Source organism: Sitophilus oryzae, unplaced genomic scaffold (assembly GCF_002938485.1).
Source record: "Sitophilus oryzae breed Bouriz unplaced genomic scaffold, Soryzae_2.0 scaffold_1146_pilon_pilon, whole genome shotgun sequence".
Classification (NCBI taxonomy): Eukaryota; Metazoa; Arthropoda; class Insecta; order Coleoptera; family Curculionidae; genus Sitophilus; species Sitophilus oryzae.
The window spans coordinates 1,178,168-1,200,022 of NW_022145778.1; the positions used below are offsets into that span (position 1 = coordinate 1,178,168).

The window sequence follows — 21,855 nt, forward strand, 5'->3', positions numbered from 1 at the left end:
TCTGGTTCACTTATTCCCAATTTTAATCTAAGCCTTTTGCAGGTATATATAAAGTTTTAAAACTAAAATAGTGCGTATTAAATATGATTTACTCTCTTTTGGGCTACTAAACAACTTTTACAGAAAAGTCAGTGGAGTCCAAATCCAAATCCAAACTATGATCTGGACAAAGAAATTCAACTATATTTACATGAACCGACAAAAAAAAATTGAACTGACCCATTAGATTATTGAAAACAAGAAATCAGGAGCTGGATCTATCTTCTCTGAACAAACTTTTTCCGAAGCAGGGCATATTGTGAAACCTACAAGAACTTCACTAACATCAGAAAATGTCCAGAGATTAATATTTTTATGAAAAATTTTTACCCCTTAGGTTAAGATAAACTTTTTTTGAAGTTGTTAGTTGTTATAGCTAAATATTATGTAACGAGTTTTGATTTTTAATGAAAGTTAAGTAAAAAAACCTTTTATCTGAATTTCAGATATAGTATCGGTATCGGATGTTAGGTATCGAAAGTATCGGTATCAGTATCTGAAAGGTAGTATCGGCACAGCCCTAGACTACAGGTATGGCACTAAATATAACCTGTATCTTAATATTATTTTCTATGTTTACTTTTCTACAGAACTGTCTGCAAATGCTTTGTATAACAATTTTATGTCTTAACATCAGGTTTCAATACGAAGTGTACTGGAAACATATTGAAAGATTATTAAAAAAATATTTATAAATATGTCGAATCTTTGTTTATTTCAAAAAAATATATATTTGATTCAAAATGTGTGGCATAATATTGTATCTTATGGTCTAATATTTAGTAACAACAAATATTTCCTTTACCTTCATAAAATAGAGATCAAAATATAAAACTAAAATGAACATCAAAATCTATAACAAATAACAATATATAAAATATACATTGTAATAATTAATATCAGTCTAGGCAGTATTTCACTGTTGTTCTCTTAATAAGATCAGTTCAAATAAAACATATTTACAATATACCTACTATTGTTATATTCCTAACTACCATACATACTATTTCTTTTTTATTTACTACCATCTCCCATGCAAAAGATAATATTAAAGAAAACATATTGACAACGAGAACATGTGCTGGCAACTGTTACTTTTGGGTCGGTGTTTACATGTGTGGAAGTAAATCGCACAGGGATCTTATTAAGTCGGAGTGAGAGAAATACGATGGTGTGCTGTTGCGGCGTTGCCGGTACGCTTTTCCCTATCAAGGAAAGTAAAATCACGATCGCAAACCGCTTATTTTTAAAAGACTTTTTTTTTCGAGAAGATAACTAGATAAAATCATTAGACATGTTTCTGAGCATCTGAAATGGAATTATAAGGATATCGTTAGGGTGTCATTTTTTTTTATAACGAGAAAACGTCAGTAATCGCGATTATATAAAAACTCAACTTTTTAACACATAACACGCTATAACTCAAGAACCACTTTAGATATTGAAACTTTTTTTTAGTAAAAGATCCGATCTTCAGAAGAATCAAGAAATCAAGAAAAATTCGATAAGGTTATTTTTTTCCATTCAAAAATTGTAAACAACCCATCTATTTACTTTTAGATCATATCAATTTTCAGCAATCGTGTAATTTTTTTATTGATACAGATTTTCACATACTGTCTACGAAGAAAATACAGCAGAAATATTAAGAAAGTTTTTGAAAAAACTACAACCTATTATTTCTAATAGATCTCGAGATATCGATTTTTGAATTTAGAGTTCTAATAACGCGACCACTGTCGAACACCAACTCAATTCCACTTATTTTTACCAAAAATGCTAGTGTTTCTAGCTTACACTTAAAACCTTTCAAGCTATAGGGAAAATTACAACGACTCGTTAATAAATAAACAAATAAAGTATCACGAGACGTAATTAAATCGTGAAGCTGAACGCATGATGTACACCTTTCCCTAGAACTTTAAATACTGACAGAGGTACTGATTACTGATTGGGTCGACCGGTCAACTACGACAAATCTGCTATATCCCCTTCCACGTCTCTTAGCAATGTGCACAGTTTCTCGGTTTATTTCATACGTTTGGCAACGTGTTTACTGTTCTCTCTTTGTTCGATACATTATAAACCATAGACTTAAAATAAAATATAGACTACACTATTTACATCTCAACGCGGACAAACAACCTTTTTTGTACACATGTTTACTTCTGGGTACAGTCGACCGGGCCTTCCTCGTCCAGCCTATGTTGTCACGTCTTTAATATTATCAATATTTTTTTTCCTGTTATACACATATATTGAGATATTAATACTACAGTTTAATAAAGTAGGTTTTAGTATTCCATAGATGTATTAAATAGTCCTTATACTACTAAATTATAAGTCGGATACTGTTTAAAAAGGATAAGTTCTTTACAATATGATAACACCGATTAGAGGCGAGGGAGCCTATTCATTCATTTATTACCTTGTAGTACGCGTGGCAAGTGTGCGGTAAAGCTTTGATGCCGCTATGTCCCCGGCTGTATTAACGCATTTTCTTAGTTTGTAGTCCTTAAGTGTTTATTTTATTGACTTTTTCTGTTCAAGAACTATAAAATATGGTTCGCCAGTGCCAAATTTGCAAGAAATTTGACTTAAATAATCCATTTAAGTCTTGAAACGACTTTCGACCGGTAGACAACTCTCAATTTGCCCATTGGGAGCCAGTGGCGTTGTTGTAGAAAGGCGCTTATTTAGATAATATTTTAGTAAAATGTAAAATCTGAATTTTTTCTCATTACATTATTTACTTACTTACATTGTAACAAAGTCATAATTATAACCCTGTTAATAATTAATAATGATTTTATTAAAAATATGGTTTATTCTAAAATTATCTTGAGCATATAAAATAACATACAAGAATTTTAAATTGATATTACATTATGAAACAATATTTTTTAATATACCGGGTCGTCTCAAAAGTGGCTCACCCCCTATAACTTTTTTATTTTTTCAGATAAAAAAAACAGATTTGTATGTTATAGGTATATGACATAAATTAGGATTTATTGATGTATTCAGTTGTTTTTGGTCTCTTCCTGTTTCACCGAAATGATTACATCTTTTTATTTTTAAAGGCAACCTCGGTATATTGCTACTTTATTCGATAAAAAATGACACTCTGAATAGAATGACATATCATATGTCAACTTTTGACATTGTCGCTGAAAAACAAATCGTATTTTAAATTTCAATCCAGGGTGCCATGGTGTTGTTAAAAACACTAAGTTTTAATCAAGGAGCCTTGGAAAAATAGTTTTGATCGTCTAATAGGTTTCGTGTCTTGTCTAAGTCGGTTAAAATATGTACAAATCGTATTTTTAATCATACATATGTCAATTTTTTCAAATGGAACAAGGGTGACTCATTAGCATATTTGAAAAAGCATTTTTTTATGAATATATTGATACCACACACTTGGTATTTCGAGTCAAATTGTCGTTATGAACCACGTGTTACAATTACAATTAAACCATATGCGAAAGTGTCAAAAGTTGACATATGATATGTCATTCTATTCAGAGTGTCATTTTCTATCAAATAAAGTAGAAATATACCGAGGGTGCCGTTTAAAAATTAAAAGTTATAGTCATTTCCGGTGAAACAGAAAGTGACCAAAAACAATTGAATGCGTCAATCAATCCTAATTTATGTCATATACTAACATACTAAATCTTGTTTTTTTATTTGAAAATATAAAAAAATTATGGGGTTGAGCCACTTTTGGGACGCACCCGGTATAATAAAGACAGTACCGAGTTAAATAAATGTAGTTTTCATTTTATCCCCTTCCTATCACCTTCCTTGCTTTAATGGAACAGATTTATGTTTTCTCTAATTTACATAATAAGACATCACTTAACCAGAAAAAAAATTACAACAATCATATTTTTTTTTCTCTCTCTGTCGCCGATTCTATTATATCTGTGGAATAGATCCTGTTTTGATTAATATTAGGGGTTGTAAATGTTTGACTAAAATTAATAATTTATTATTAATTTCAAAAATTACGTAATTTCGATTATAAAATTTCTTCTATAACGTGTATTTTATTATTTTTATCCTTTTTGGACTCTAAGACGTTTTTTCTAAACTTTTATTAAAATAAAAAAATTACCCTGCTATGAGACGGAGAGTTCAGGTGTACTTGAGAAACGAAAGACAGTGTTGTGTTTCTCGGCAGAGTCGTCAGGGAACGACCGTTACGACAGAGACAACCTATCTATCGCTCGTGTCGCACTCGTTATAACCTAACACAATAGCACAACAATAACAAGACATTGTCTGACCGCATGTTCCAGCTATTTATGAATGAGATGCTCAGTCTATATTTTATTTTAAGTCTATGTTATAAACCCATTGTACTCTTCTTACATACGGAAATCTCGACCCAAGACTAACCTTTGCCAGCCCTTAGTATAGTAAATACCATACGGTCGAAAAAAAGGCACCAAAGACGGCTGAGGAATGACAATCGATGGTTGTAGTTAAAAAGGTTGTAAATTATTTTTATTTTGAGTAATGGTGTAGTTTAAAATTCGAGAAAAAATATATTTTTTGTGTGTCTAGAAACGTTCTATCCTTTTTTAATTTTTCTATAATTATTAGTTTTATTTTTTGTCATTTTTGAGTAAATAACGCCTAGGGCTTGACCTCGCCCAAATTATCATCGATTGTCATTCTCCAGCAGTCTTTGACGCCGTTTTTTTTTCAATCGTACGATATAACAAGACAACAAGAAACTTATAGACATAATTATAGATGTACAATTCAATGGTAACATAATTATTCGATTAAAAATTTAACGATCAAACGATCAGTCGGCAGAAATGTTCATTTGCGCTAAACGTTGTTCGCAGACTTAATAAAAGCAATTAGCACTAATTCTTCTGTAATTCGTCTAATGCACGTCGCTCGAAACCTTTTTAATTATTGTTTGCTTTGTAATTGATGTGTCTGGAGCCGATATTAAAATAGATATATTAAACGGTTGAGTCGTATTACAATTTCTAGACGCATATAAAAAAATAGATTACCAACACAGCTATGGGTTATTAATTATATTAAGGGGGTTGGAATCTTTGGTGTTACAAAGCAAAATATGTGGTGATTTAGTGTTTTATTTTGATTAATTATATTGTTTATAATATTTAATCAATAGAAATGATGAAAATAGCAACCCTTATTAGGCATCTAAAAACCCAATGATTTCAAAAAAAGTTTACATTAATCAATACAGGGTACGGCAATAGTGCGTCGGGCATCTGTAGCTCGTTGAATAAAAAATTTGGGAATTTTGTTTAAGTGCAGATGACCTAAAGTATGTACTAGGATGTATTCCAGGAAAATATTTGAACTTCTATAGGGTAGCTCAAAAAAGAGTGAGTGGATCGAGATAATTTTTTATACAGTGTGACCCACTCAAGACCGGGCACCCTCCATAAAATCTGTGTTTATAGTCCGATTTTGATGATTTTTTTTTTCAAATATAAAGTTTCAAAAAATGTACTTTAGGGCTCAATGTCATGTTATTTCACAAAAAACAAGGCCTACTTAATAAAGTTTTTGTGGTGAAAAATTTGCAAAATCATATTAGCGATTTTTTTTCAAAAAATTTGAGTACACCCCTACATTCGGCATCCCCCAAAACAGTTCTGTACCAAATTTCGTTTAAAAATATTAATTATTAATAATTCTGCAGTTAAATTAAATAATTCCCTATTTTTGCCAATTTAACGATGAGTTATTAACAAGTAACCCTTGAAAAAAACAATCCACGACAACGAGTTTTATTACAAACAATGATAAAAATACTACAAGCAACACAATAACCGAATAATAAGTTAAACATATTCAAATAATTCTAGTTGCTTCTACCAGCCCTCCATTCAGTTCAATACATTTGTCGCATCTTTTTCTTAGATTAACAGTTACATTCCTAAGCTGCTGTGGTGTAGTATTTGTAGAAGCCTCTGTAATTCTAATACGTAATTCATCTACAGATTGAGGTCTAGACTTGTAAACTTGTTGCTTTAAGAAACCCCAAAGAAAGAAATCAAGGGGTGTTAGGTCCGGGGATCTCGGTGGCCACTCAATTAGCGGGCTATATCGACCTATCCACTTATTTTCAAAATTTTCATTTAACCATTCCCTGACAACTGCCGCGTTATGCACAGGTGATCCGTCCAATTGAAATTTTAAATTCAAACGGGTTTGGCATGGTAAATTATGTATTGCATCCCAAAAGTCATTAATCAGAAAATTCAAAAACGTTGGACTATTCAAATTTCTCTCAAAAAAATATGGACCAATGATTCTATCATCAAGTATGCCACACCACACATTTAATTTCTGAGAATACTGTCTTCTTGTATTGATCACCCATTCAGGGTTTTCGACTGCCCAGAATCGCGAATTTTGAGAGGATACTACTCCGTTTGTACTAAATGTTGCCTCATCACTAAATAAAATTTCTTTTAAGAAATTTCTATTATTTAAATACTCTGCTTGAGCCCATAAGCAGAATTCTAATCGTCTAACATCATCTCCGTTTTCCAAAGTGTGTAAAATCTTTGGTTTAAAGGGTTTAACTTTATTAGTTCGCAAACATCTCCTAATATTTTCCCTTGGTATATCCAAATCAACACTGGCGCCTCTAATGCTTGCACGAGGATTGTTACGAAAATATTCTAATATTTCCTCATTCCGCCTATTTATTCAATGTTCCGGCCTTCTGTTTTTTAGTAAGTATTTTGACACACAACCAGTTTCATTAAAAACTCTATTTATTCGTTGAACCGTGCTTCTACTTACTGCAGGTCTGTCGGGATGTCTGTTGTTAAATTCTCTGGCAGCTTCTCCTGCTTGAAGATAGTTATCACCCACTAAACGAATCATTTCAATTTTATCCCTAATATTTAATTGTTCCATAATGCAAATAATATTTCTTGATACAACACTTTTCTGCGTGCTATTAAATTAATATTCAATTCTACGCTGCAAGAATTGACAGCTAATAAAACCCATTGTTGTGGATTGTTTTTTTCAAGGGTTACGTTATAACTCATCGTTAAATTGGCAAAAATAGGGAATTATTTAATTTAACTGCAGAATTATTAATAATTAATATTTTTAAACGAAATTTGGTACAGAACTGTTTTGGGGGATGCCGAATGTAGGGGTGTACTCAAATTTTTTGAAAAAAAATCGCTAATATGATTTTGCAAATTTTTCACCACAAAAACTTTATTAAGTAGGCCTTGTTTTTTTGTGAAATAACATGACATTGAGCCCTAAAGTACATTTTTTGAAACTTTATATTTGAAAAAAAAATCATCAAAATCGGACTATAAACACAGATTTTATGGAGGGTGCCCGGTCTTGAGTGGGTCACACGCTACACCCTGTATATTATTGCATTTTTGGTTTCCTTTCAGATCACTTTACGTAATCCTACGATATAAGTAAATATATTTCAATAGTTTCAGAGATATTATAAATACCCAAATAAAAAAATACACAGGGTGTCCCAGAAATAAGTGCAAGTAGTTTAAGGGGTGGTAGATCTCGATAAAAGAAACATAGTTTCTCTTTATCGTTTTTCAAATAAGTCCAAAATAACGGAGTTATTTTACTTTGAAAACTAAGTAATCTATGAACTAAGAAATTTAAACTAGCCATTTTATGTTCAACACTATGATGTGATTCATTAGGTATATATCTGCGTGTGGTGGTATTTTTCCTATAGATATCAAATTCCAGTCAATTATTAGTATTTCTAATAACTAATACATCTAGAAATGGTAATCTGTCGTTCTCAATTTCATGCGTAAATTTAATGGAAGGAAAACGATTATTTAACTTAGAAATAAAATGGATGATGCTAATTGAAAAGGAACCAAGCGCCAAATTATCAATTTGCATAATCAGAGGTTACATGTGTAGAAAACTGCGTATTCGATCGTCGTCGCTTGGATTTTTAGTTAATAGATGTCTCTAAGATCGCAATGGGTGCTTGATACTTTTTACACATTATAATATATGGTAAAAGTGTCGTATGGAACCTAAAACCTGATTTTTGCAATTTGGCGCTTGGTTCCTTTTCAATTAGCATCATCCAAATTATCTATGGTGTCTGAATGTGTGTCAAAAACAGCAAAAATATCATCCACATACCTAAACCATACTCTTGGAAAATACTCAAACTGATTCTTAGCCTCGACTTCAAACCTGCTCATGAATAAATTAGCCAAAAATGGAGACAATGGATTACCCATTGCTGTACCTTCCCGCTGTTCAAAAAAGTTGTTATAAAAATTTTTACTAAAATTTTGAAAACCACTCTTTTCTGGATTTTCTTTCTTGTAAATTCAATATAATACATATGTTGCCATATTATCAAGGAATTATGTTTTTTAACTAAAAACTAAAAAAATTTTTTTTAAAAATCTGGAATTTTCAATTTTTTTTTTCGTGAAAAAACCTCATAGGCGTGTTAGGTTAGGTTAGATTCTTGGGTTGAACTATACTACCAGTTAAAATACTTGCACTTATTTCTGGGACACCCTGTATATATTTCAGCCTTTCTTAAAAAATTATTAAATAATAAAAAAATTACAAAAACTGTCCTGGAATCAAAACTATATTATATTAGGTATTTATTTACTTTAGATGGTCTATAATGTGTTATAAATAAGGTAATAGTAAATCATACAGGATGTTCAAAATTGTACGCTATGTATATTGTTTATTCCATAGATGGAGAATTAAAAAATGAACATTTTTTGTATTTAGAGTATTCCAAAATTTTTAACGGTTTCGCAGATATTCATCGCGGTTTCATATTTCATATGGCATTTTCCACAGTAAATTTTTATCAAAGCCGTTGAAAGAGCCATACGAAATAATACTGTGTGTATCTGCGAAACCATTAAAAATTTTGAAATACTTGTTAAAAATGTAACTTCTACATCCTGTATCTCCGAAAATAAGCATTTTAGGACTTAGATTTATACGAACTTCTTTACTTATTTTTAACTGCAGAATATGCTGCCGAAGTTTCCGGAATACAGTTCGGACCACCCTGTATACCATATCGGCAAAACACAACCTTGGGTCCGTATTTGCACTCTGGGCACAAATTACCTATAACAGATGCGAAAGAAAGCGACTGCATCGGAAACCGCTCGGCAAACCCGACACGCCTATTGAGTGGTGTAAATACACCAGTCGTTTAGTCCGGAAACCTATGCTGTGTCGTATTCGCTTGCTGGAATGACATAGTGCGTGGTTATATGTTTCTTTTTAAAAACGCGTGTAGAATTTTTGTTGAACTTTTTGAACTGTTATTTCTAAGTTTTGGTAATTTGTATATCTTATTTAAAATGGGATGCAAATGTGTTTATTTATAAGGAAAAAAAAGATATTTATAGTATAAAAAATTAATTTATTTAACAAAATTTAATTAAAAATGTTACAAAATAGTTACCTTTCTATTGGTTCTATCGGACTTTTTTCGACTATATAAATCTTTATTTGTAAACTTTAATACATCAAATATTTTCAATCTAATTAATCATTTAATGATGTAAATAAGAGGAAATTTCTCACATGGGTGGTCAAATTTTATAGTTTTCATTATATCAAACAGCCTCTGAGAAATGTTTTCAACTCAAAATGCCTTTAATTATGTTTGACTACATCATTAAAAAGGGTGTTCAAATACATCAATGTGATATTTGTCTAAAATTTGCAAAAAAATCCGAATCTCTGGATAACTCGAAATTATTTACCCATTTAAAAGCCTTTGATCATGAAAGTGGAAAAATTTGTTCATTTTATTTACAGGCTGGAAAAATTATTTAAATTAAATTTTGATGAGTTTTGCACTGAAGAAAACGTTCAGAGGCTGTTTGATATAATGAAAACTATAGAATTTGACCACCCATGTGAGAAATTTCCTCTTATTTACATCATTAAATTATTTATTAGACTGAAAATATTTTATGCATTAAAGTTTACAAAAAATAAAGATTTATATAGTCGAAAAAAGTCCGATAGAACCAATAGAAATGTAACTATTTTGTCACATCTTTAATTAAATTTTGTTAAATAAATTAATTTTTTATACTATATTTTTTTTTCCTAATCTCCTACGAGCTGATATAATATGACGAGCAATCTATTAAATTACTGTGAGATTATACAGAAAAGTCCACAGACTTCGAGACATAGGAAAATCAAGTCCATTTAGCGTGTGTCCAAATTTTGACAAGTTTTCAAAAATGACAGTTTTGTTTCATGATACAAAGAATACAAGGTATGATATTGCGCAGGTTGGTTACTACGTCACAGGTGATAAACGGCACCATTGGTCGGCAAGCTCCGCGCGCCAATTTCAAATTGTCAAACAGATGACACAATAAACGCGAAAATAATTTTTCAAATGTCAAGCTCGATAATTTGACATAACTTTTGGGGTTATGTCCTGATTCTTCCCTATTTTAGGTCTTTTTTTTTATTAGTGGCAATTGAACAATATGGATATTTTTCTGTATGGCGTATGACGTCACAGGTGGTATGCGCAAACTTAACGAAATTGGAGCCGCTATCGATCATACCTTGTTTTCTTTGTACCATGGTTTTGTTTAGACTGACGTTTAATTTCACCTGACTTCTCGGTGAATGATTTCTTTTTATGGGGGTACATAAAATCTAAAATTTACGGCCATGAAGAAATTCAAAACTTGGAGCAGTTAAGGCAGAAAATATTTAATGCCTTTGACACTGTCACCCCTGATATGTTACCCAATGTGAGGAGGGGATTTTATGATCGTTTGGTTTAATGCAAGAGGCACTTTTGAACAATTTTTGTAATTGTTTAAATTTCATTATCCTGTTTTTTTACCGTTTACCCATTACCTACCTTGACGAACATGGGAAAACGAAGGTCCTTTTCAGGACCACAAATATTTTGATTGAGAAAATTGGTAACTTTTTTTTGGATTAAAAAAAAAAAAGTTGTTAATATAATACCAATTTAAAAGTGTTTTAGTAGTTTTAATACACACTATGATATAAAATTTATTATTATTATAATGTACATTATTAATACTATTGTTCATTCGAAATGGCATTAAGGCCCAATTGCAACAATGATTTAAATTTTTCTTAAAGATAAGTAGAGCTTAGAATGGGCTGTATTTATATTTACTTTAATATTCACCTTAAATGAGGGAATTTGACTGATACAATTTTTGAATTTGAATTGTTTTTAATGATATTAACAATTTTAGTTCAATTTTTAATAAAATTTATTTAATATTAATAGAAATCCAAGGGATTTGAAACCTCTTTTAGCGATTTATAACATTCTCAAATGAATTACAGGTGCCCTTATTTTGAATGAAAATCACACAGCTTTTTTCATAGTCGCTGCAGTTGCTATAGCTATAAAAAACTAATTTTTTAAGGTGTGAAAATTGCGACACACGCTAAATGGACTTGATTTTTCGTATGTCTCGAAGTCTGTGGACCTTTTTGTATGCCTGGATAACATATTGGTGCAGATTATTTTCACCCAAACAAATAATAACCCAAACTATACATTGATGCGGATTGTCTATGAACTCTTTCTGAAGGTCACAGAAACCTGAACGCGTAATTCGGTGTTCTTTCGCATCTGTTATAGGTAATGGTGGGTTCATACAGCCAAATAAAATAAAATAAGAATAAAATAAAATAAGAAATAAGGAATTCTTATTTGTGTGCGTTCATACAGTCAAATAAAATAAAATAAGAAATATATATTTGCTCATGCGCAGTACGATGAGGCTGGATAAAAGTTAACTTTTACGATTGTTTATAGTAATTTTACTATTTATAGTATATTTATTTATTCGTTGCCTACTATATTATACATTTTACTTATGTGAAATTATAAAATAAATTAAATCCAAACTGAAAATATTTGTAGGTTAGAATTAAGCGTGCGCAAAGCCGTTTTCACATAAAATAAAACAAGAAGTTAAAAGATAAAGACTTCTTATTTTATTTGTTATTTTATTTGGCTGTATGAACGCATGTACGGTATCCCATATAACCAACTTTCTTATTTTATTTTATTTTATTCTTATTTTATTTTATTTGGCTGTATGAACCCACCATAATTTGTGCTCTGGGAGTGAATCGCTATGGCGATCTTTGTGTTTATTACATACGAGGGCTGTCTTTTATACAGGGTCGCTGATATGTATGGGAACGGACAATTATTATTTAAAATATTGGAGATACCGCAAAAAGTTAAATATCTATCAGCGAGTAATAAATTTAAGTACACAGGGTCGGTCATAAAGTCGTGGCATATCAAAGTTTCATTTTTTTTAAATGGAACCCCTATATATTATTGCATATTTCGGTTCTTCCTTCAATTTTAAGCAAAAATCGAGATACTATGTACCGGGTGTCCCACTAAGAATAGCTCTCGGCTGCATCTCGGAAAGTATTAGCCGTAGGGCTTACGGAAAAAAAAATATTTATAACTAAAGAGGCTATGACAAATTGCTGGAAATTATTTTCAAGTTTGTAAAACGGCAGCTAGGTGGCGCAACTGCTATGGAAAATAAGAAAATAGATTTTTTACAGAATTTTGCCTAGATAATTGGTACTATAAATAATAGCTTCATAATTTCCAGTAAATTTTGGATTTTTTTTCTGCTAAAATAAAGAGGTGGAGGAAGGTTAGATCTATCTTTATTTAAATGTAAAATGGCGCTTTTCCATTTTTTTAACTCTCCATCTAATAAAAAAGTAATATTCAGGGTGTTCCATTAAAAGAAAAATTATTTAATATTGTAGAAAGTTTGACGTAGAATTTTGAGTACCCTGTATGATTTAAGATTACGATATTTATAGCAAAGTAAGTATAGACCATCTAAAGTAGATACCTAATATAGTTTTAATTTTAGGACAGTTCTTGTACTTGTAATAATTTTTTAAGGTAGATTTAAAAATATATATTTTTTATTTATTTATTAATATCTCTGAATTTATCGAAATATATTTACTCCTATCTTAGGATTGAAAAATGCAATAATATACAAGGCGCTGCATTTAAAAAAAATCATCCCGATCCACTCACAATTTTTTGAGCCACCCTATAAAAGTTAAAATATTTTCCTGAAATACATCCTCGTACATATTTTAGGTTTTCTTACTTAAAATGCTCAGTTTTTTATTCTAGAAGCTACAGATGCACGACGCACTATTGCCTGGACCCTATATATAAAAAAATATAAAAAATTTTAAAATATAAAAAAATCCGTAATATATAAAAAACAAAAATTTATCAATGTTAATAAATTTAGAAAATTTTTGACATACATTGTTTCTGTTACGTGCGATTTTTTTATCACACCCTTTAAGTAACTCTCTTTTGCCACTAAATCCAGGATTAAGTGTATTATTGGTTGCAGATTTTGTAATCAGCCTATAACTGATGATACAAAAGTTCCTGAATTTTTCTTATTGTAATAAATAATCGCTCTGTGTTTTGTACATTTGCTAATAATCACAATCGTTTAATATGAGCATAGTTAATAGAATTTAACAAATCCGCCTTTTAAAACAAGGAACTATTCGTAGTTTATGGGACTAAAAAATGAAAATGGCTTAGCATCCATTTAAAGCTCTATAAGATCTTTCATTTCTCCTCCAATCACCTTTCTCTAACAACCTACCTGTCACTGAAGGCCTAAGAGGTTCCTGCACTGCCGAAGACTCTTCTATTACTCTGCGCCTTCTGCCAGCACATCTGATGCCCAGCATCCCAAAGGAGGCAATCGTTGGGTTAATCCCGGCCAGCAGGAACGGCAACGTAAAGCTTCTTTGGCTGTCATACAACAGGCCTGCCACGTAAGGCCCGATGGTGAGGGGAACTGAACAAACTCCCAGAAGAAAACCTATGGCTTGGGTTCCACCGTCCCTACCACAGAGTTCGAACGCTATTGGTCCTAGCAAGCTTACGAAACATCCGTCGGTGATTCCCATGCCCAAGCATAAGATTAGTAACAGTGGGAAGTTTCCTTTGGATAGAGGAAGAAGCATTGTTAAAACTCCTAGAGCCAGAAATGCTATTTGCTGCAGCGTGATTTTGTTTACGTTGGTGCGATCCACTATATATCCAAACACTAGTCTACTGACCCCTGACATTACTCCTATACACAGAACAGGAAGGTTCCTGTCAACCCCATCCGGGAACTCGTTTTTCACAAAGGCTATTACATAAACGTATGGGATAAAATACCCGAAAAGGCATAATCCTATCACAGCTATCCATATAATGTACTTAGTGTTAGTCAGCACGGAAACATTAAACAAGTCTCTTAATTGCACCTTCTTTAAAGAAGGCGTTATTTTAACGGGTTTAAACAGCACTGCGGCCGCCATAATGAAACCCGCTATTAAAGCCAAGGCTCTTAGTGTCCATACCAGTCCATACTTCTGTAACAACCCGTCCAGGATGTATGGCATGACTATGGTGAACACTGAGCTTCCTGCCGATGCCACTCCATTCACGATACCGAGGTATCGTTTGAAATAGTGTCCTAGGACGGCGAGAGATGGCGTGTAGGCCAAGGAACCGCCCAGGCCGTACATGATGCCGTAGGTGAAGCAGAAGGCAGTGATGTTGTGGGTGCAGAAGGACGAGAGGAACATGCCCGCGGATGCTATGAGGCCTCCGATGAAGGTGGTTTTGCGGATGCCCACGCAGTCGGTGAGGATGCCGGATAAAGGTGACATGAAGAAGGTCATGCCCATGGCCAGTGAGCCGGATAGAGCTGGAAAAAATATACGGGATTAGTAAAAGTTATTTGCTATAGCCGATATCAATTAATATCTGTTTTACACTCTGATTCTGATGAAAAAAAAAACGCTACGCAGAAAATTTTGGTCAAATTTAAAGTGATATATTTTTGTTATTTTTAACCCTATTTTCATGATTTTTTTTAGCAAACTGTATACAGGGTTGTTCACCACATACGACACGGAATATTGTAGCTAAACGATTAGATTTTTACAAATTGTAAGTTTTGGGTTCGTTGAAGGACTATTAGAGCTACAATTTAAAAATATTTTTACAAGACACAGAGTGTCCCAAATAAATAAAAAATATCAAAGTTGTATTTTTTTAAATGGAACATCCTGTATAGAGACAATTTGCGAGAGAGCCACAAATAAAGTTTGTGTACCATCTCGTATATGGTACCAAAAACTGGAGTAGTATCTGTAAAATAGCAGCACACGATAGGTAAATAATAAATTTTAGTACTGCAGAGAGATAATGTCAAAAGGTACTAGTTTACAAAAATTAAAATTAAAGTTAATTAACCAACTTTTAAGGTATAAAATTGTGTGTTATTATTAATAAAATATTTTGTTTTATTTATGTTGTGTTTTATTTATTCCTTTGCAATATATATTATTTTATTTTTACATAAGTTATAATGATAAATGTAACAATAAATGCAGGAAGTTGCTAATACTATTATAAGTCTTTTATCTATGAAGTTGCTTGAGCTTGAAACACGGCTTGATAGCAGGAAATATTTTATATATCTTTTTTTGGTATGTGGTGTTTTTTTCAAAATACACCCTTGCTGGTTTTGTATTAATACATACTGTAATTGTTTTTAATAAAATAACTCGATTAGATTTTTCAATTTTATACGGTTTTCACAATATTTTGAAGTAATCACTTGTCACTCAAATTTTAAATATATTAATTTTCTGCTATGCGTTCCAATTGTACCAACTTATTTCTTTGTTATATAAAATAAACTACTTTGAAAATAAAATGACAGATACATCCATCACACTCAAGGATCTTGTCGTTGGACAGACTATACCAGTTAAAATATCTGCACTTATTTCTGGGACACCCTGTATAGCTACGGATTCCGGGGGTCCTTATATTTAAGTTAAGTTGTAGCATGTTATCATTTTAGTTTGACCCACTTTTAAAAGCTTATAACTTTTTTGTTTGTCGGGTTAAAGCAGTCATTCAAAAAACATGTTGTAGCAGTTTCAGCCAAGTTTTTGCGAGTGTTGTCAAAAATGACAGTAGGTGTCACATGTCAGATTTTTGAAACTAAAAAAAAACTTTTTAAATGGGACACCCTGTATAGGGTGAGTCAACGATAGAGTAAAGTCAATTATCTCATTTGTTTCGAGGTTTACAAAAAAACGTTTAATATAAAAGTTATAGGGAAGGTTAAAATACACATTTTAAAATTATTGTAGAGTATACAGGGTGCTTCAAAAAAGTGTGGCGGATATAACATATATTTTTTTAAATGCAACACCCTATTTTTTATTTTATTTTTAGATTCTGCGTAAAATTCCATAACTTTTTTATATATAATGTTATATACCTAAAATTAATAGTTTTTGTAATATTTAAATTTGTTTAAACAAATGGTAAATTGCAGTGTGATAAAAAATTGTCAGTGGTACCATTGTTTCTGAAGTTGCAATACCAAAATTTGGTATGAGAGTTTTATAAAGATGAAAAAAAGGATATATGTAAAGATATTTTAGTTAAATGCTACAGGGTGTTCAAAATATATTTATGAATTTCAACTACTTAAAATTAAAAAATCTCAAATTTTTCAAATGGTACACCCTATATATTTTCATTTTTTTCTGATAGATTTTGCAAAGCTCTTTTAGCTCAACTTTTATTAAGTATGTCATATACCTATTTTTAATAGTTTGCGATTTATTCCAATTTTTTCTATTTTTACACTAATTTTTAATACAATTACGCTATAACATCATAGTTGCCGTGACAAAACGAAAGTATTTACTACTTATCTTTAACAAGTAGTTTAATAATTAATTGCAATAATTGCTATTATTAGTTAAAATTAATTAAATTTACTCAAATCAACTAAAATCGTAATGGTGAATTTCTTGGTGTATTTCTATATTATGAAAGATAACACTTGGCTTTTCCGTCGGGGCTAACAGTCACAGATTAGGGTAATACTAACTAGATTATCTAATTGTTGACGACTACCGATATAGGAATTTTTTTCGACATACAGTCATACAGTAAAGTTTTTTTCTCGTAGTAATTCTGGTTTATAATTCATTTCATAAAACCAATATTACAGCTGCGGAACCGTCCCATTACACACTGAAAATAATATAATATAATATGAAAATGTTTTCTAGATAATCTACATCTATTCTTATAGTACTTAGCAAAGTACTATGTAATATATAGTACTGAGCCAAAAAAATATGTTTTTCTTGGCTTGTTCTTGTATATCAGTCACATTGACTAATTCATTTTCAGGAAAATCTGTAAAACTATTATCTTTACCTCTACCATTTATACTTATTACAACACAGTAAACTAAAATTCACGTTTTGTTCTTAACTTGCTTAACAGACATATGAAATTTTGATCATTATTATTTTTTGTCATGGCAATAGCGTACCTAATTGAATTAAAGATATGGTAAAAATAGAAAAAATTGGAATAAATCGCAAACTATTAAAAATAGGTATATGACATATTTAATAAAAGTTGAAGAGCTTTGCAAAATCTATCAGAAAAAATGAAAATATATAGGGTGTACCATTTAAAAAATCTGAGATTTTTTAATTTTAAGTAGTTGAAATTTATAAGTATATTTTGAACACCCTGTAGCATTTAACTAAAATATCTTTACATATATCTTTTTTTTCATCTTTATAAAACTCTCATACCAAATTTTGGTATTCCAACTTGGTTTAAACAAATTTAAATATTACAAAAACTATTAATTTTAAGTATATAACATTATATATAAAAAAGTTATGAAATTTTAGACAGAATCTAAAAATAAAATAAAAAATAGGCTGTTGCATTTAAAAAAACATATGTTATATCCACCACACTTTTTTGAAGCACCGTGTATACTCTATAATAATTTTAATATGTGTATCCTAACCTTCCCTATAACTTTTATATTTAACATTTTTTTGTAAACCTCGAAACAAATGAGATAATTGACTTTACTCTATCGTTGACTCACCCTGTACAGGGTGTCCCATTTAAAAAGTTTTTTTTTAGTTTCAAAAATCTGACATGTGACACCTACTCTCATTTTTGACAACACTCGCAAAAACTTGGCTGAAACTGCTACAACATGCTTTTTGAATGAATGCTTTAACCCAACAAACAAAAAAGTTATAAGCTTTTGAAAGTGGGTTTAACTAAAATGATAACTCGGTACATGATTGTGTACATTACTCAAAGAGAATTTTTAATAATTTTATTTAGAAAAATTCATAACTGAACATTTATTGGCGCTTGGGGTTGTTCAAATCGAAAGTGTAATTATCTAGTCACAGCATTTAATTGTTTTAATAAGTAGTAAAGATCATTCAAAAGATAAAATTGTCGAAAAAAATCGATAAATATAGGTACTTAAAGAATGTTCTTATGTTAAACAATAATTTAAATCCAAAAAATCATCACGTTGACATTCAAGGAATATTAACAAGTTACATTATTTCAACAGAAATTTACTATTAGCTGGCTGATGTAATGTTAAATCACTTTTCAGTATATTATATTAATAGACGTATATAAATAATGCAACGAATAATAAAAATATAAAATGATTTTTACGCTCATTTCATATCAGAGATTAGTGAATAGCTTCCATTTTTAATCGGGAGTAATCTATTTATCCACTAATAAATTAAATTAGGTATTAATTAAAGTCATTTATTATAGACAAACATAAAAGAGGCTAAGGAAAGGATTTTTAAAAACTATCTAATGAGGAATAACATTGTATAAGATTGCACAAGATACACTCATTAGTAAATTACTAAATACAAAAATAATAAAAAAGCTGGTGATAATTAAATTTAGATAAATCAGTGTCAGTGAACCCAAAAGAATAAAAATTAAATTTAAACTTAAACCTTTTGATGTTATGCGACAAAATTAAAACTTATATTATATAGGTACCCAAAATACATCATAAAACTTTTGAATCTGAAAACAGTTATAAAAACTAGTTGATCTGCTAACCATGCATCATCAACAAATGAAAATTTTTTTGTTTGGTACATTGAACGATACTCTTGCCAACAATTTGTTTCTATCTATACTAATATATAAAATCCTTAAGTGACTGACATACTGATTAATCACGATCCTGCTCAAACCACTCAACGTAAGAAGCTCAATTTTGGCATACAGGTTGATTCTAGGGTGTAGAGGTTCGATAACTAGGGATTTTTCGAAATTCCAGTTCCAAGAGGGTGAAACCACCCCTCAAATATTACAATATTTTTTATTTAAAAAACGGTCAAGTTTCCGAAAAAACGCATAAACACGTATATTTTATTACATATTTTAAGATTTTTTCAAAATGCATACAGGGTGTTTCGAAAAATCTGGTTATTGATTAATCACGATCCTGCTTAAAGCGCTTGACGTAAAAAGCTGATTTTTGGAAAACAGATTGACTTTAGGGTGTAGAGGTTCGATAAGAAGAGATTTTTCGAAACTCCAATTCTAAGGGGGTGAAACTATCCCTCAAATATTAAAATATTTTTTATTTAAAAACCGGTGAGTTTTCCGGAAAAACTCTTTAACACGTATATTTTATTTTGTTGTTTTACATATTTTAAGATTTTTTATAAATTTATACAGGGTGTTTCATAAAATATGACCGTTGAGTAATCAGGATTCTGCTTAAATTGCTTGACGTTTAAAGCTGATTTTTGGCAAACGGATTGACTGTGGGGTGTGTATTGTAGTTATTTCACAGGGTTGAGTATATAAGGTGAGTTACTATATGTTCGATAAGGAGAGGTTTCTCGAATCTCAAATTCCAAGAAGGTGAAAACGCCCCTCAAATATTACAATATTTGTTATTTAAAAAACGGTTAGTCTTTCGGGAAAACGCTTGGACAAGCATAATTTATTTGGTTTTTTTACCTATTTGGAAATTTTTTAAAAAATCATACAGGGTGTTCCAAAAAGTTGGGTAATTTCTTAACCACGATTCTGCTTAAACTGCTTGACCTAAAAAGCTTATTTTTGGCAAACAGATTTTTCGAAAGTCAAATTCCAACGAGATGAAACTACCCCTCAAATATTACCAAGTTATATAATAATATCGCCATATTGTTTTTTCTCATGCTGACATAAATGTGAGAAAATTTTATCCAGTTTGTATGTTAATGGAAATTCTTGCTTTGTTTTATCATCACCATTACAAATGATTAATTCGACGCGAACGAAGTCGCTGGTACACGCTAGTAATTTATATATGTTCATTAATAAATTTATTTAAAAAATATTCATCCTGCAAAACACGTGTGTTCCCAAGCTTGACAAATGCAACCATTTTCTTTTGAAATCTCCATTTTTACAATTTGTTTTTTTTTTAATTATTAGTTTTCAAATGTTCTTTTTGCAAAAAACGGTCTTAGCAAGAACATGTTTGGTTTGCAAACATGTTCATTTGCAAACATGTTTTATCATATGCACTCCCCCGGAAAATTATAACAGTGCTATAAAAATCGGAGAAGAACTACTGGAATATGTAGCGGAACTCAATTACCTCCGCAGTTTGATTTCGGAAAAGGCCAATATCGACTCTGAAATTTAGCACATAATTAACAACGCCTCAAGAGCATTCTGGAAATTAAAAGACAAGGTTTTTTACAATCATGACTTGAGCACAAAAACTGAAACTTGCAGTGTACCGAGCAATAATAATCCCAATCCCCACCATGTTATACGGAAGCGAAACCTGGGTGCCGTATATCGCGTATCGCCGGCACACGATCGCATTAAACTGAACTTTTTTGAAAAGAACAATCTTTTTTTGGAACAAATTGTCCTTTTGACTTTTTTTGACCTAAAAAGTCTTTTTATTTACGTATTAACTTTTTATTTACGTATTTTCTCTCAGAAAATTATCTACAGCAACCAGCAATATTCCTGTCGTCCACATTTAGTGAGACATGTCATAAAACTTAATAATTTTAAAAATACACACACCGGAAAAGTCTAGGGATATTACAATTTTATCCAGCCATCGTCAGTAATTTTATTATTTGCATTTCTGATATAATAAAATTAAAATAAACAAATAGTTTACAGGACGTATTGGAAATAAAACTGCGAAATTTACAGAATTGTTCAAATTTACCTTGATTTTTATTGAGCTCAAAAAAATAAACACATTTTTTTTTTTATTCTAAACTGCGAATTAAAAAAAAAGATAAAACCATTTTTACTTAATAAAGGGTATAACCTCCTCTACTGTTCATTACAGCCCTACATCGTCTCTCCATGCTCCTGATCAAGTTGTCGAACTCTTCTTGAGGTACAGCCTGCCACGCTGCATTCACGGCCCGAACCAGATTCCTACGAGTTTCACGAGGCATACCCATTCTCAAAATTCTTTTTTGGACCGCGTCCCATACGTGCTCGATGGGGTTGAGGTCAGGAGATTGTGCCGGCCAGGGTAAGATGGTTAATTGATGAGCATTGATAAACTCACTTACTACTCTGGCTGTATGAGGCCGTGCATTGTCATGCATGAGAATGAAGTCTCTCTCAAAATCATTGACATATGGTTACACGACAGGCTCAAGAATTAAATCACGACATGTGATTCCTGTTAGAAACCTTTCCAGAAAAACGAGATCGGTTTTTCGGCCTAACTGGACTCCTCCCCAGACCATAACTGTTCCACCTTGATAAGGGTGCACTTCCTGAACATGATC

General features: G+C 31.2%; 1 protein-coding gene across 1 annotated transcript in view; it reads right to left on the minus strand.

The window, feature by feature from the left end:
• LOC115887066 (monocarboxylate transporter 10) overlaps positions 1-21,855 on the minus strand; it is a 59,706-nt gene that overhangs the window by 13,171 nt on the left and 24,680 nt on the right. The window contains exon 2 of the mRNA XM_030906391.1: positions 13,782-14,882. Coding sequence (XP_030762251.1) covers positions 13,782-14,882 — 1,101 coding nt within the window. The remainder of the gene's footprint in view (positions 1-13,781; positions 14,883-21,855) is intronic.